Source organism: Stigmatopora argus, chromosome 7, assembly GCF_051989625.1.
Source record: "Stigmatopora argus isolate UIUO_Sarg chromosome 7, RoL_Sarg_1.0, whole genome shotgun sequence".
NCBI lineage: Eukaryota > Metazoa > Chordata > Actinopteri > Syngnathiformes > Syngnathidae > Stigmatopora > Stigmatopora argus.
The window spans coordinates 1,313,271-1,330,160 of NC_135393.1; the positions used below are offsets into that span (position 1 = coordinate 1,313,271).

At 44.9% G+C, this 16,890-nt stretch overlaps 1 protein-coding gene across 6 annotated transcripts in view; it reads left to right on the forward strand.

Annotated features, from left to right (window-relative positions):
• The window catches only part of galnt7 (UDP-N-acetyl-alpha-D-galactosamine: polypeptide N-acetylgalactosaminyltransferase 7), a 111,352-nt gene that overhangs the window by 56,430 nt on the left and 38,032 nt on the right, over positions 1–16,890 (forward strand). For 5 of the 6 annotated variants that reach the window (XR_013301015.1, XM_077605120.1, XM_077605124.1 and 2 more), the window contains 4 exons: positions 5,238–5,420; positions 9,692–9,809; positions 9,891–10,013; positions 12,618–12,733. Coding sequence is in view for 5 of the 6 variants with exons in the window: in XM_077605120.1 (XP_077461246.1) it covers positions 5,238–5,420; positions 9,692–9,809; positions 9,891–10,013; positions 12,618–12,733 (540 nt within the window). In the remaining variant the exon portion in view is untranslated. Of the gene's footprint in view, positions 1–5,237; positions 5,421–9,691; positions 9,810–9,890; positions 10,014–12,617; positions 12,734–12,875; positions 13,399–16,890 lie in introns of those variants that run through there. The other variant, XM_077605123.1, reaches the window with a different exon arrangement.

The following is a 16,890-nucleotide window of genomic DNA, read 5'->3' on the forward strand; positions in this document are numbered from 1 at the left end:
AGGAGGTAAGTGATCCGGGATGGTGGCCCGCACGGGCGCAGCTGGCTCTTGCTCTCCAGTTTGGTGTTTTGTTTCCTCAGTCTTGTCGTTGTTTGCTAACACCTGCGAGGCAAACTTTTCTACAGTCGCCAGGATTTGGTTGCTCTCGGAGGGAGATGCAATATATCACAGCAGATTGCCAACGAACCTGCAATGAACCACCTGGATCTCCGTGGATAGGAATAATATCTTAGATTAGGCATTTTTTTATTATTTACCTTAACAGGATATGACTCTTATATTTTTATATTACTTATTTTGGTCTTTTACCGGGAAAGCGCACTTTGTGGAGTAGCACCACCAATTTCACCATACGCAGCCGTGTATGATGACAATATGCTTTTGATGATTCGATGATGATGATAAAGCCTATGTCTGAACAGAACAGAACAGAATCAAAAAACATGGAGTTCTCATCAAGATAGACTCATTTCTTTTTTAAAATTGAATAATTTGATTATTTTGGATTTACAACGACAGGCATATTAACTTATGATATTGACCCTAGCAATAGGCTTTTGATTCATACAGGGGCGAGTGGTTAGCGCGTCGGCCTCACACCTCCCACATTCCAAAGACATACATGGTAGGCTGATTGGACACTCTAAATTGCCCCTAGGTATGGGTGTGAGTGTGCATAGTTGTCTGTCTCCTTGTGCTCTGCGATCGGCTGGCCACCGATTCAAGGTGTCCCCAGCCTCTGGCCCGGAGTCAGCTGGGATAGGCTCCAGCACCCACCGCGACCCTGATTGAGGATGAACGGACGTTTCGCCGACCAGACGTTTGGCCGAACGGACGGTTGGCCGTACGGACGTTTCGCTGAACGGACGGTTGGCCGAGCGGACGTTTCGCCGTCACGGGATTCGCGCGCTTGGATCGTGTGACCCCCGGATCGTGTGTACACGTTTTTCAACCTTGGCCCGTGGGCCATATATGGCCCGTTAGGCTTTTTAATCCGGCCCACCGCCGAGGTTGTCCAAACTATAGTAAAAATGACCTAATTAATTTCCCTTTGCCCTGCAATACCGCTCATCACTCTCAATTTAAAGACTGCTCTCTTTTGTTGAATAATAATGTTCTTAATGTTGAAAATAAATCTGAAAATAAATGTTCACCTTCAATTGTTTCTTTTTTCTTATATTTTAATCCCCAGCTTTGATAAATTACATTGCGTGTCCAAATGCTGTCAAATTTTAGGATCCATTCTGGCCCGCAAGTCAAAAAGTTTGGTCAAATAGTCCCAGGGGCTTTTTAGCTGGTAACCGGTCAAATAGCCTATATGGCCCCATATGGCTATTTAGCTGGTAAGAATTCTGTTGATTTTGAAAAGGCTGTAATAAGTAGTATACAAAAGTATTTTCCAAACTCTCACACATCTGGATGCTTTTTCCATTTCGGTCAATGCCTCTGGAGAAAAATTCAGGCATGTGGCCTACAAAATTGGTATAGTGACCCAATGAATACTTTCGTGATAAAAAACTTTCAGCACTGGCGTTCGTCCCAAAGGAGGATGTCATAGAAGCATTTAATGCATTTATGGCTTCACTAGACAAGGAAACAGATTAAGTCCTAGCAGAATTTCTCATCTACTTTGAGACTACTTGGCTAGGTGCTGTTTTAAGGGGAAGGCGACGCTGTCCAGGTTTTGCTATCCCCTTATGGAATGTTAGAGAAAAGACCTTGCTGGGAATACCACGCACTAATAATTCTGTTGAAGGTTGGCACCGCGCATTTCAACGTAGAATGTCACTCGTCCATCCAAATTTATTTCGTCTTATAAACAAACTCAAATTAGAGCAAAATGATAGGGAAATACGAATACAACAGGCTTATGGCGGTATTATGCCCAGACAGACCAAAAAGTCATAAGCAGCTGTTAATGAACGGTTGAAAAAGCTCACGGATGACTATGAAAACCCGGATCGATTTGCAAACAAAGTACAGTACCTACAAGCCATTGCGTAGAATTTGTAAGTTTTACTGTTTTAATAAAAACTGCCATCTGTGAATTCCCTTTGTACATAATTTGTAAGTTTTACTCCTTTAATAAAAACACCATCTGTGAATTTGCTTTTGTAAGTTTTACTGCTTTAATAAAAACACCATCTGTGAATTTGCTTTGTCTTCTTTTTAATAAGATATTTTTGGGAATGGCAGCTTATTGATAGTGTTTAATTTGGGACAATAATAGGATAAAAGAGGCAAGTTTGTCTATACCAGGGGTGGGCAAACTTTTTGACTTGCGGGCAAGAATGGAAACTAAAATTTGACAGCATTTGGACACGCAATGTAATTTATCAAACCTGGGGATTGAAATATAGGAAAAAAGACACAATTGAAGATGAAGTGAAAATTTATTTTCAAATTTACTTTCAACATTAAGAACATACAGTGGTACCTCGACATATGATCATAATCCGTTCCTAGACTGAGATCGTATGTCGAGGTTTTCGTAACTCGAGCGAACGTTTCCCATTGAAATGAATTGAAAATAAATTAATTCGTTCCAACCCTCTGAAAAAACACCAAAAACAGGATATTGGATTGGAAAAAATGTTTTATTTTTTCTAATTGGCCATCTATTAACAAAGTAACACATAACTAGTGGTTTAATAGTAATAAAATGTGTTTAATCTAACTAAAATTGGGCGGATTTCGCCGATGGACGGGAGAGAGAGAGACGCACAGAGGGGGCGGGGGGGTTCAGGGTTTTTTCCACGACAACGCACTCGTAAACGGAACAAACATTTAAATTAACTTGGATTAATATATACAGACACACTCAAAAATACGTTTAATGTAACTTTACACAAAACTGAATTCTAATTTGGTTTTATCTTTTTTTTTACCTTCATTCTGGCCGGGTTAGTTGTTTGCCACGCCTCCACCCTCACGTTCGCTATCGATGGGTTGTTTGCTGTTGTACTACGTATTCCCTTCAAAATATTCCGAAAATGATGCACAGGTCCTCACAATAGGATAACGTACGACCACTTGCCAACGAGAAGTAGTCTTGTAGTATTAGCGATCGCTCCGCTGCTCGTGGGAACATCAGGGGCGCTGGCTCGCAACTCCCTCTTTGTAGTAGCTCTGGTCGCAACCGCTTTGAACGGCGCCTATGAGAGAGTTGCGACCAGAGATACTGTTGCGGGGAGGGAGTTGCGAGCCAGTGCCCCTGATGTTCTGATGAGCAGCAAACGAGAAGTAATATAATACTCCTCGTATTAGATAATAATAACAGGAAATTCAACAGCTGAGCTTACACACGTATTGATTGTGGGTAATGAAGTTTTATTCTGAGAAAGAGTGCCATTGCCTATCGGCGTTGTGTGCACGAGTATACTTCATTACCCAGAAAGCCCTCTTTTTTTCCCGCGCATGTACGTTGTGCGTTTCCTGGTCGAAACTCGTCTGAATAAATGTTCAGGGCTCGTAGATAGACAGTGCGCTACAATGATAAACAGCCTCTCATGTCAAGGCCAACTGGCTTCCTCGCATCTCGAAATCTTAATTGTATCGTTACACGAGCATGTTGTATGACGAGCTGTCGTATCACGAGGTACCACTATATTATTATTCAACAAAAGAGAGCAGTCTTTAATTGAGAGTGATGAGCGGTATTGCAGGGCAAAGGGAAATGAATGAGGTCATTTTTACTATAATTTGAACAACGCCGGCGGTGGGCCGGATTAAAAAGCCTAACTGGTCGAGGTGGAAAAACATGTACACACACGATCTGGGGGCGGGGCAAACGTGCAAATCCCGCGACGGCCAAACGTCCGTTCGGCCAAACGTCTGGTCGGCGGAACGTCCGTTCAGCCAACCGTCCGTTCGGCGAAACGTCCGTTCGGCCAACTGTCCGGTTGGCCAAACGTCCGTTCGGCCAAACGTCCGGTCGGCCAAACGTCCGTTCAGCGAACTGTCCGTCGGCCAAATGTCCGTCGGCGAAACCTCTTTCGGCGAATCGTCCGAGTACCGAATATATAGATGCTCATGACTATAGTATGGAACCCCAACATGGTGGAGATGAAGACAGAATGTTAAGAGGAACATGGGAGTGGAGCCTGCTCTAGAAGAGAGTACAGACGCTCCCCTACTTAGGAACGCAATTGGTTCCGAGCGATTGTTCATAAGTTGAATTTGTTTGTAAGTTGATTCAGTGCTATATTTTGTATTATAATTTATGTTTAAGGCCGATATAAGTATATTGAAGGTTTATATAAGTGCATTTGTATGTTTAAGGCTTGTATAAGTAACACGCATTGGTTTGTACTGAAATTTTTTTTTTTAATAAAATGGAGAGAATATGTACAGTAAGTACTGTAGAGAGAGAGAGAGATTTATGTATTAGAAACTGGCCAAAAGAAGCGACCTAATGACGATTGCAGTTTTCTTCTTTTTTTCATCATAAATGATGCAGTAGCACTGTATGGCATCATTCAATTGATTTGCAAACTTTGTGCAACGTTCAATATTTGGGTCCTGCTGCTCGAGCTTTCTGTTTATAAATGGTACTGACGGTCGAACGATTCAATGCCCGTGAAACGCTCACCACTCTCACGCGCATCAAGCTTCGTTATTATTGCCACTCGTTTCAAATGAAATGGCTTGCCTCTTCCTTGCAACTCCCTCAATAGAAGCCTTTAGCTTTTTACCAACCATATTCAATATTGGATGCATGAGATATTTAATGATACAAATGAAAAAGGTTCTTTGCACACTGGAGATACATTCACGCACTTCCGCATTGCAACGAAGAAGAAGGTAGATGCTGGGTGAGCTGAGCTCTCACAGCGCCAGGCGTCGGTATTAGCGGCGGAAAGAAGTACTACTCCGAAAAAGGCGCGAAATACAAAATTGGACTTGCGAACATTTTTGGACTTAAACGCAATTTGCAGACATGTTCGTATGTACCGTTGTTCGTAAGTTGAATGTTCGTAAGTAGGGGAGCGTCTGTACCATTAAACCAAAAAGAGAAATCACAACGAAAACATACCTCTGAATGTTACAGGTAAAAACATTGCAACCTGTGTTAACTAACAATTTTTTTGTCTCCTTTTCCCATTTTTTTTATCTCACCTTGATTGTTTCATCCTATCTTGACAATCCCCACTCCATATCTATATGTCTGTGACCACCTTCTCCCTCATGTGTCTTGAATGTATGGCTACTTCTGTGATCTCATTCCCATCTAAAAGAACAGTGTGTACTGTACCTTTGATTGACGCCATCCACGGTGAGATGTTCACCATTGAACCGCAAGGTGGAGGAGATGAAGACGGCTTTGCTCGAGGAGCCTGGGATTGGAGCATGCTGTGGAAGAGGGTTCCTCTGAATGACAGAGAGAAACAACTAAGAAAAACACGTACTGAGCCATATAGGTACTAAAACCTAACATGAACTATTTGTATGAATGTGTGCAAATGTTTGGTTAAAAAGTGGCAGAACACCATATCATAAGGTTTCCCGGTTGTCCAGTCTGCTCAGAGAACTTATTTTTCCGGATAATGCAATAAAGAAACCCAATTTTTGATGATTCGACAAAACAACAACTAACGTGCCACTTTCCCATCTAATGTTTTTTGTGCTTTATTAATGAATTGAATGCTTTTATTGTTATTATACAAGTTTGAAATGTGCAAAAATAACAACAAACAAACAAATTAACAGATAAATAATAAATAACCAATAAGATGGCCACCAATTCAGTGTCCCCCGCCTCTGCCCCGGAGTCAGCTGGTATAGGCTCCAGCACCCCCCGCCTCCCTAATGAGGAAAGAGCGGTTCAAAAAATGAGATGAGATGAGAAATAATAGGAAAAAGGTAATATGGGGATAGCTGAAAAGAAGGGTAAAATATAGTAGTTTCCTGACTAAAACCAGAGATTGGCAGCTCTGGTATACATAGCGTGGGGGCCCCATTTAGCACCTTGGCCCCGTTAAGAGTGGCTCTGCCACTGATGCTACTAGTATTGCAAACTGAAGACAGCGTTTACTGTGTGTTTTTTATGTTGAATTGAATGTTTTTATTGTCATTATACAAATATAATGAGATTTAAAGCTCCACCACAAATGGGACAAATAACAACAGTAAATAAACACAAATAAATAATCAATAAATAATAATAAATAAACAATAAATAAGTAATGAATAACTAAGTAGTCAACATAAGTACCGTATTTACTCGCATATAAGCCTTTGTTGTCGGACAAAAAATGATGACTGAATCAAGGGTACGTCTTATATGCGCATAAAAACACTACATGCACGAAACTGAAGGTTGATGACGATGACACGGTGACGTCATGACAAAACAATGGTGCCTTCGTGACGTCAAGACGCAAGACAATGCGGCAGATAGTCATTTATTTCAAAATAAAGAAAAGATAAACAGTAAAACGCTAAACAAAATGTATTTTGACGTTTATTAATATAATTCAAGGAAAGAAATTTACTGTATCTTGCTTAAAACATGAAAAAAACTTTCGCTCCCGTCACTGCTCGCTCGGGGAACGGCCATCGTACTGTAGTTAAACGTGCTCTGACCGTAGATTTTACCATGTCAGCACTTAACAATAGTTAAGGCTGATCGAAGGTCTTGTGGTCGATCGTTAAAATATAAACCTTGATACCTACGTAATATGTGTATGCTATTATTGCATCCAGAGACTTGGTGAACACTACGTACAGTGGGGCAAAAAAGTATTTAGTCAACCACCAATTGTGCAAGTTCTCCTACTTGAAAAGATTAGAATGACCTGCAATTGTCTTGGATAGACTTAGATTCCTATACACACACTTAAAAAGTTTTAATCTTACATTACATTAAATTAAAATCTTCGTGTGCAATAACCAAGGCAAAGAGGTTAATGTATTCCACCATGGAAATGTGTATGTGTGTGTGTCTGTGTGTATACACATACATATTTACAGTGGGGCTAATAAATATTTAGTTAACCACCAATTGTGCAAGTTATCCTACTTTTGTCAACATGGGTAAACCTCAACCATGAGAGACAGAATGTGGACAAAAAACAGATTTTTAATTATGTTTGATTTTTAAAGACTATTTCCAAATTAGAGTGGAAAATAAGTATTTGGTCACCTAAAAACAAGCTAGATTTCTGGCTGTCAAAGAAGTCTAATTTTTAACAAGGTCTAACGAGGTCTTCACTCGTTACCTGTACAGGCGCTCCTCTACTTACGAACGAGTTAGGTTCCGAGCGATTGTTCATAAGGTGAATTTGTTTGTAAGTTGATTCAGTGCTATATTTTGTATTATAATTTATGTTTAAGGCCTATATAAGCATATTGAAGGTTTATATAAGTGCATTTGTATGTTTAAGGCTTGTATAAGTAACACGCATTGGTTTGTACTGAAAAAAACATTTAATAAAATGGAGAATATGTACAGTACTGTATAGAGAGGGAGAGAGAGAGATTTATGTATTAGAAACTGGCCGAAAGAAGCGATCTAACGACGATTGCACAGTTTTCTTCTTTTTTTCATCATAAATGATGCGGTAGCACTGTATGGCATCATTCAATTGATTTGCAAACTTTGTGCAACGTTCAATATTTGGGTCCTGCTGCTCGATCTTTCTGTTTATAAATGGTACTGACGGTCGAACGATTCAAGTTGTTATATAGGCAACGCTCACCACTCTCACGCGCATCAAGCTTCGTTATTATTGCCACTCGTTTTAAATGAAATGGCTTGCCTCTTCCTTGCAACTCCCTCAATAGAAGCCTTTCACTTTTTACCAACCATATTCAATAATGGATGCACGAGATATTTAATGATACAAATGAAAAAGGTTCTTTGCGCACTGGAGATACGTCACGCACTTCCGCATTGCAACGGAGAAGGTAGATGCTGGGTGAGCTGAGCCCTCACAGCGCCAGGCGTATTAGCGGCGGAAAGAAGCACTACTCGGGGGAAAAAAAATACAAAATTGGACTTACGAACATTTTTCGACTTAAACGCAATTTGCAGACATGTTCGTATGTACCGTTGTTCGTAAGTTGAATGTTCGTAAGTAGGGGAGCGTCTGTATTAGTGCATCTGTTTTAACTCATCGGTATAAAAGACACCTGTCGACAACCTCAGTCTCTCACACTCCAAACTCCACTATGGTCAAAACCAAAGAGCTGTCAAAGGACACCAAAGACAAAATTGTAGACCTGCACCAGTCTGGGAAGACTGAATCTGCAATAGGTAAAACGCTTGGTGTAAAGAAATGAACTGTGGGAGCAATTATTAGAAAATGGAAGACATACAAGACCACTGATAATCTCCCTCGATCTGGGGCTCCATGCAAAATCTCAACCCGTGGCGTCAAAATAATAACAAGAACGGTGAGCAAAAATCCCAGATTCACGGAGGGACCTAGTGAATGACCCACAGAAAGCTGGTACCACTGTAACAAAGGCTACTATCAGTAAGACAATGCACCGCCAGGGACTCAAATCCTGCACTGCAAGACGTGTCCCCCTGCTGAAGCCAGTACCCATCCAGGCCCGTCCGCGGTTCGCTAGAGAGAATTTGGATGATCCAGAAGAGGACTGGGAGAATGTGTTATGGTCAGATGAAGCCAAAATATAACTTTGGTGGAAACACAGGTTCTCGTGTTTGGAGGAGAAAGAATACTGAATTGCATCTGAAGAACACCATACCCTCTGTGAAGCATGGTGGTGGAAATATGCTTTGGGGCTGTTTTTCTGCACAGGGACCAGGACGACTGATCTTTGTAAAGGAATGAATGAATGGGGCCATGTATCAAGAGATTTTGAATGAAAATCTCCTTCCATCAGCAAGGACATTGAAGATGAGTTGTGGCTAGGTCTTTCAGCATGACATTGATCCCAAACACATAGCCAGGGCAACAAAGGAGTGGCTTCGTAAAAAGCATTTCCACGCTGAACATTCAACAAGGATGGACACAAGTAAGCACACCAAGACAGATGGAGTGAGATTTTGATGCTTCTGCAGAAGGGGAGCACGGAGAGAAAACAGACAGAGATTTACTCTGCGTCAGACTCCGGTCAATCTCCGACTGTTTCCACCTGCCAATCTCCGACTCCCCTTTCCGCATCAACGGATTTTATTAGAACAAGATTGCGTGACATACAAAGTCTCTATGACAAGGATGAAGGTTATGACACGGACAAAGGCTATGACACGGATGAAGGCTATGACACGGATGAAGGCTATGACACGTACTGAAACATTCTATTGGTTACTCGTGGCAGTAAACCTGTTGATACATTTCACATTTCTCAAGAAGCATGGCAGCAAACATGTTGATACATTTCACACACCACCCGCAAATGTACCATATTTTCTCGCATATAAGCCGTATTTGTAACAAAAAAAGTTGACTGAATCAAGGGTACGGCTTATATGCGCACAAGACCCACAGCGTTGATAAAATTGACATATTCAATGATTTTAAGGCAATTTTAAGTGTGCGGCTCATACGCGGGAAAATGTGGTAATTTTCATTCAGTATTTGTTGTCAAGAGTGTGATAATGAGGTCAGTATTTGTTAAGTGTGTGATAATGAGGTGAGTATTTGTTGTCAAGAGTGTGATAATAAGGACTGTTGATTTGAGTCAGTCATTTTTCATATATGTGCCTCTTAATGCATAGGTCTCCAGCTATGGCAGGAGGTCTCTTTGCTATCGAGCGCGACTACTTCTTTGAGCTGGGACTGTATGATCCTGGATTGCAGATATGGGGAGGAGAGAATTTTGAAATATCGTACAAGGTAGGATATTGATACTGGTTGTTGAGTTTGCTAAATTTTCTAAACGTGCACTATTATGATAGCATATTCTTGTCATTATAGATATGGCAGTGTGGAGGCCAATTGCTCTTTGTCCCATGCTCTCGTGTGGGCCATATATACAGACTTCAGGGATGGCAAGGCAATCCTCCTCCTGCACATGTTGGTTCCTCACCTACGCTAAAGGTACCGGGGCACAAACTTTCACTATTTCAAACAACTTTTTCCACGACCATTGTTGATCAGTACAGTGGTACCTTGAGATACGAGCCTAATGCGTTCCGTGACTGTTCCCACCCTCTGAAAAAAACACCCCAAAACTGGATATTACAATGGAAAAACATATTTTTTATTGGTTGTAATTCACCATCTACTAACAAAGTAACAAATAACTTATTCGAGAGAGAGAGCAAGGGCGGGGGGGCGCGTGGGGGCGCGTGGGGGTGCGCGGGGGCGCAAGAGGACGTGTGGGGGAGAGAGGGCACGAGAGGGCACGCGGGCGTGAGAGGGCGCGGGAGCGAGCGAGGGCGCGCGCGGGAACGAGCGAGGGCGCGCGCGGGAACGAGCGGGCGCGCGCGGGAACGAGCGAGGGCGCGCGCGGGAGCGAGCGAGGGCGCGCGCGGGAGCGAGCGAGGGCGCGCGCGGGAGCGAGCGAGGGCGCGCGCGGGAGCGAGCGAGGGCGCGCGCGGGAGCGAGCGAGGGCGCGCGCGGGAGCGAGCGAGGGCGCGCGCGGGAGCGAGCGAGGGCGCGCGCGGGAGCGAGCGAGGGCGCGCGCGGGAGCGAGCGAGGGCGCGCGCGGGAGCGAGCGAGGGCGCGCGCGGGAGCGAGCGAGGGCGCGCGCGGGAGCGAGCGAGGGCGCCCGGGAGCGAGCTAGAGAGAGAGAGGGCGCGGGAGTGCGAGAGAGAGAGCGCGAGAGCGCGGGAGCGCGAAAGAGAGTGCGAGAGAGAGAGCGCGGGAGTGCGAGAGAGAGAGAGCGAGCGCAGGAGCGCGAGAGAGAGCGCGGGAGCACAAGAGAGCGTGCGAGAGAGCCTGCGAGAGAGTGTGGGAGATTGTGCGCGAGATTGTGCGCGAGTGTGCGCGAGTGCGAGAGAACAAGAGAGCGTGCGAGAGAGCGTGCGAGAGAGAGTGCGAGAGAGAGTGTGCGAGAGAGCGTGCGAGAGAGCGTTTGAGAGAGCGTGCGAGAGAGCGTGCGAGACAGCGTGCGAGAGAGAGCTTGCGAGAGAGCGTGCAAGAGCAAGAGTGCGAGAGAAAGCGAGAGAGAGAGACAGCGCGAGAGAGAAAGAGCTTGCGAGAGAGCTTGCGAGAGAGCGTGCGAGAGAGCGAGAGAGAGCGCGTGAGAGCGCGGGAGAGAGAGCGCGGGAGTGCGAGAGAGAGAGGGCGCGGGAGTGCGAGAGAGAGCGAGGGAGTGCGAGAGAGAGCACGGGAGTGCGAGAGAGAGAGAGCGCGAGAGAGAGAGAGAGCGAGCGCGGGAGTGCGAGAGAGAGAGCGCGGGAGCGTGAGAGAGAGAGTGCGGGAGCGCGAGAGTGAGAGCGCGGGAGTGCGAGAGAGAGCGCGGGAGCACGAGAGAGCGTGCAAGAGAGCCTGCGAGAGAGTGCGCTAGAGTGTGCGAGAGAACAAGAGAGCGCGCAAGAGAGCGCGCAAGAGAGCGCGCAAGAGAGCGTGCGAGAGAGAGAGAGCGCGCAAGAGAGCGAGAGAGAGAGACAGCGTGCGAGAGAGAGAGCAAGACAGCGTGCGAGAGAGAGTGCGCGAGAGCAAGAGTGAGAGAGAGCTTGCGAGAGAGCATGTGAGAGAGCCTGCGAGAGAGAGCCTGCGAGAGAGAGCGCGCGAGAGAGAGCGAGAGCGCGCGAGAGAGAGACAGCGAGCGCGAGAGAGAGAGAGAGAGCGTGTGAGAGAAAGTGCGAGAGAGCGAGGCGGCGCGCGGGAGCGAGGCGGCGCCCGGGGGAGCGAGGCGGCGCGCGGGAGCGAGGCGGCGCGCGGGAGCGAGGCGGCGCGCGGGAGCGAGGCGGCGCGCGGGGGAGCGAGGCGGCGCGCGGGAGCGAGGCGGCGCGCGGGAGCGAGGCGGCGCGCGGGAGCGAGGCGGCGCGCGGGAGAGCGAGACAGCGAGACAGACCAAGTGTGCGAGAGAGAGAGAGAGAGCGTGCGAGAGAGAGAGCGTGCGAGAGAGAGAGCGTGCGAGAGAGAGAGCGTGCGAGAGAGAGAGCATGCGAGAGAGAGAGCATGTGAGAGAGCGTGCGAGAGAGAGAGCGCGCGAGAGAGCCTGCGAGAGAGCCAACAAAAAAATCCCAAGAGTGATGGGAGATAGCCAACAAAAAAGCAACTATAACTTGACAATTTCAAAAATAAAAATACTGGACACCGAAAGTGTATTTGTGTTTTGGGGGATTTTTTTTTAATTGAATTGAAATAACTTGAATGCTTATATTATCATTATACAAGTAGAATGAGATTTAAAGCTTTACCACGAAGTGCACAAATAACAACAAACAAACAGACAAATAATAAATAATGAATAAGTAATAAATAATAAATGTATAGGTAGTCAACAACATAAATAAGTAGGGAAGTGCACAAATAATACCAAATTAACAAGTGGCATATGTTTTGTCACTTGTATGTTTTTTTTTGAATCTTGGAACAAAGGGTATTTCATCAAAGCTTTTTGTAACCTGAATTTTACTAATGTAAAATCATTTGTAAGTAGACGTGACACCTATTTTTTATTTTGCACATGGTATTTTTATTCATTTCTGGTCAGATTTTTTTTTTTTAAACAAATATATTTTTATACAGAATTATGTTCGTGTCGTGGAGGTATGGTGGGATGAATACAAGGACTACTTCTACGCCAGTCGTCCTGAAACCATAGCCATTGCCTATGGAGACATAAGTGGGCTGAAAGACTTCAGGTACAGTATAACTCATTTATAACATGTTTGATTATTAGAATATAATTGTCACTCTTTTAATATCGGTTCTGTCTGTTTATCTTTGTCTCAATTTAAGAAGTTAAAATAAAACCAATGTAAATTCATGTGATCTATTGTGGAGGTGGGGCATAATGGCAAGCACCTGGCACAGCCCGAAGAGGCTACGTTGTTTCCTTTTTCCAAAGAGGTTGGGCGCCCTGAAAGTTCGATGGCAGCCAAAGGAAAGATCCTTGGAGGTCCGACTCCCGGCTGCATAAATTGGCTTTCGGCACGTGGAATGTCATCTCTCTGGTTGGGAAAGAGCCTGAGCGTGAGGTCGAGAAGTTCCAGATGTAGTTGGGCTCACTTCTATGCATAACTCGGGTTCTGGTACCACTCTTCTCAAGGGAGATTGGATTCTCTTCCACTCTGGTGTCGCTCACGGTGAGAGGTGCCAAGCAGGTGAGGACAGACAGATCTGGAGGGGCGTGATTGGGAAGAACGGCCCCCCCTGATCAGAATCCGAATGGTGTTCTATTGTTGGATTTCTTTGCTCCCCATAAAGCGAAAATAATGAATACCATGTTCCAGCATAAGTTTGTCCTTATTGCACTTGGCACCAGGACACCCTAGGTCAGGGGTGGCCAACTCCAGTCCTCGAGAGCCACAATCCGGTCTGTTTTCCATATCTCCCTCCACCAACACACCTGAATCAAATAATCAACTCATCAGCAAGCTGTCCAGAAGCTTGCTGATGAGTTGATTATTTGATTCAGGTGTGTTGGTGGAGGGAGATATGGAAAACAGACCGGATTGTGGCTCTCGAGGACTGGAGTTGGCCACCCCTGCCCTAGGTTGTAGTTCAATGATTAAATTGGTAGCCGCGCCATCGGACTTGCGGCAGCATGTCTTGGAGACTCGGGGAAAGACCCAAACGTCTCCTGGTGAGGCCATGGAGAACAACTTCTGGACAGCTTCAAGGAAATTTCGGTCCACCATCTAGCGTCTCAGGAGAGGAAAGCGGTGCACGATCAATACAGTATATCGTTGGATGGGGCGCTGCTGACCTCGACTCGGGATGTTGTTAATCGGGTGGGGCAGATACTTTGAAGACCACCTCAACTCCACGACACACTTTCCTATGCAGACGCAGAACCTGGAGACACTGAGGAGGATTCTCTCATGTCTGGAGCTGAAGTCACTAAGGTGGTTAAAAAGCTGCTCAGTGGCAAGGCCCCGGGGGTTGGTGAGATCCATCTGAAGTTCCTAAAGTCTCTGGATTTGTGTGGTTGTCTTGGTTGACACGCCTCTGCAACATCGCGTGGACATCAGGGTCAGTGGGGGACTGTAGAGTGTTTTCCAATTGTCGGGGAATTTCACTCCTCAGCCTCCCCGGGAAATTCTATTCGGGGGTACTAGAGAGGAAGGTGCACTCGAATTCAGGAGGAGCAGTGTAGTTTTCGTCTTGGCCATGGAACAGTGGATCAGCTCTCTACCCTCAGGAAGTTTCTCAGGTGGTCATTGGATATTGCCCAATCAGTCTACATATGCTTTGTTGACTTGAAGAAAGCGTTCGACCGTGTCAACCAGAGATTCTTATCGGGTGTACTCCAGGATTATGGGGTACCGAAAGCCCTCATACGTGTTGTCCAGCACCTCTATCACCGGTGTCAGAGCCGGCAGAAAGTCGGATACCTTTCCAGTGGGGTTGAACTCCGCCAAGGCCGCCCGATGTCACCGATTCTGTTCGTAACTTTAATAGACAGAATATCAAGCCATGGTGTTAAGGGGTTCAGCTTGGTGGTCCCTGCTTTTTGAAGATGTGGTTCAGTTGGCTTCATCAAGTGGCAATCTCCAACTTTCGCTGGAATGATTCCCAACCGATTGTGAAGCGGTCGGGTTGAGAATCACCACCTCCAAATCTCCCCATGTGGAGAAGTTTAAGTACCTTCTGGTCTAGTTTATGAGTGAGGGAAGATTGGAGCGGGATATTGACATTGTTGTGCTATTAAAAAAATATTTTGAAAAATTGGTGTTTAAGAAATAAAAGTTTGGGTTTACACACTTGGAGAAGGTGAAGAAATTCAATCATTTGTCTATTAGGACTCGTCTAAGTTTCTGGCCGCCATAATTTTTTTTTTTAACTCTACGTTGCACGGTTTGGACAAACGTAGCGAGATAATCTTACCACACACACATCCATAAATTACGCTTTATAAGGATTATGGATGACCGCGGTAGGGTTACGAAATGAGAACTCCTCTTTTTTGGCATAATTGGTGACGGTGCAAACGTAAGTAAAGTATGCAAAAATTGAATGTATAATACATTGTCATATATATTCAAAGTATATTCTCACCAACCTATAGCCCATTTGACATTATTCACAGTAATCATATATTCCTTTCTTTTGTTATTCAAGTCTTGTATTTGTTACACACCCCACACTTATCTTGAAACACAGTCCACTCACTACTACACTCTTGTGCCTGTTCCGACCGGGGCCGGGTCGCAGGCCACCCGGCTGCATGCGCCACCGGACCACTGGCCAAGAAATTAAACTTCCACCATGTTGCTCCGCTTCGACGTTCCACCATGCTCGCCGGCCAAAGTGCTCTGTTTTTGGACAAGGCCGATTCCATTTGCCGTAATGTCGCCCGGGGCTCTCATTTCTCCCCCCCAAAAATCCGCCTTCACAATTTGCCGAGCAATGTCAGCCCACTGCCCGGATTTAAATGGAATCTCAACTTCCATGTTGCTCTGCCTCGACGTCCCGCATGCTGATCGAACTTGTCGATTATATAAGGCATCCAGCAGCAACCCCACATATACGATCCGTGTGGCTGCCTGTTGAGGGGCAAACCTCGCTCCGCGCCGAAGTTCCGGCCAACGCCGAAGTTCCGGCCAACGCCGGAGTTTTCGGCGCAGCCTTTCTTATTCTGCGGTTAATTTATTTATTCGTTGGTGCATAGAACGAACCATTTCAGCACAGAAGAAGAGGCGGTGGCCTGACTTGCGCCATTTTCACCTGTCCTCCGGTTGCAAACCTTTTTTTTTTAAATAGAAGAAAAAAATCCACGTAGCAGTGAATTCGCAATAAGTGAGGACACGATATTCAGGGAACACTGTATATAGAAAAAAACTATTTAAATGCATACAAGCACGTTTTCTGTGGTTTAGTACAATACCAGGGTTCCCGCGGGCTCTTAAAATTTCTTTCAAAATTTATCAAAATAAAAAGATTTAATTAAAATCAGTGTAATTAATGAAGGTCCTAAATAGTCAATTTACATAGTTCAGTTAAATTAAGTCATTGTTAGCATTAAATATCAGGACTGTCCATTTAATGTCACTTGAAGTACACTATGATGTACTCTAAAACGCACTCATCCTATAATCGTGATTTGAAACTGAATAAATTGTTAGGGACTGGTTTTGTTCTGTTTTTTCCCCCTATGTGACCTGTCCCCGTCACTGCCCATTGAGTTCACTTCTCCTTTCCCTTCCCCTGGTGTACCTCCTGCTTGCTTCCTCTTGTGTGACACAGGCTTTTCTGATTGTCTCGTCACCCCATCTCTGTCTATTTAAACCCTGCGCGTTTGTCAGTGCTTGTCGGATCGTCTGCCTTTGTCATTCATGCTCATGTCCATGTCCTTTGATCCTCGTTTTCCCACGTCCTCCACATGACGTTTGATTTTGTTATTTGATTTTAGTCTTTATTTTTTGCGAACGTTGCTTGTTAATTAAGTTTTTTTCAATGCACTCTACTCCCTGCGTTTGCCTTTTTCCCTGCGTTTGGATCCGACCACGCTTCACGATCGGTGAAACTTAACATATATACGTGACAGTTGGCTCCAGCTGTTTTATTTCACAAAGAACTGTTATCCCGTGTTTCCGCCCTGTTGCAGCGTTGTCTACCATCAAACTGCATTTTTCTACTTATACCGGTGATATTGTCCACACATTGTACTATTATCGTTGTGGTAAAGTAATAGGTTCACCAATAGGCATTCCGCAAATAAAAGAAAAGAGAAAACAATCTTCTGGATTTTTCTTGCAAGGAGAAATTGAACCGTTCAGATCTAGTCCCCGGTTCGTTCTGGCGTCACACGCTTCTTTTCCTTGTTTATTAACTTCCCTTTTGTTTAGTCTAATTA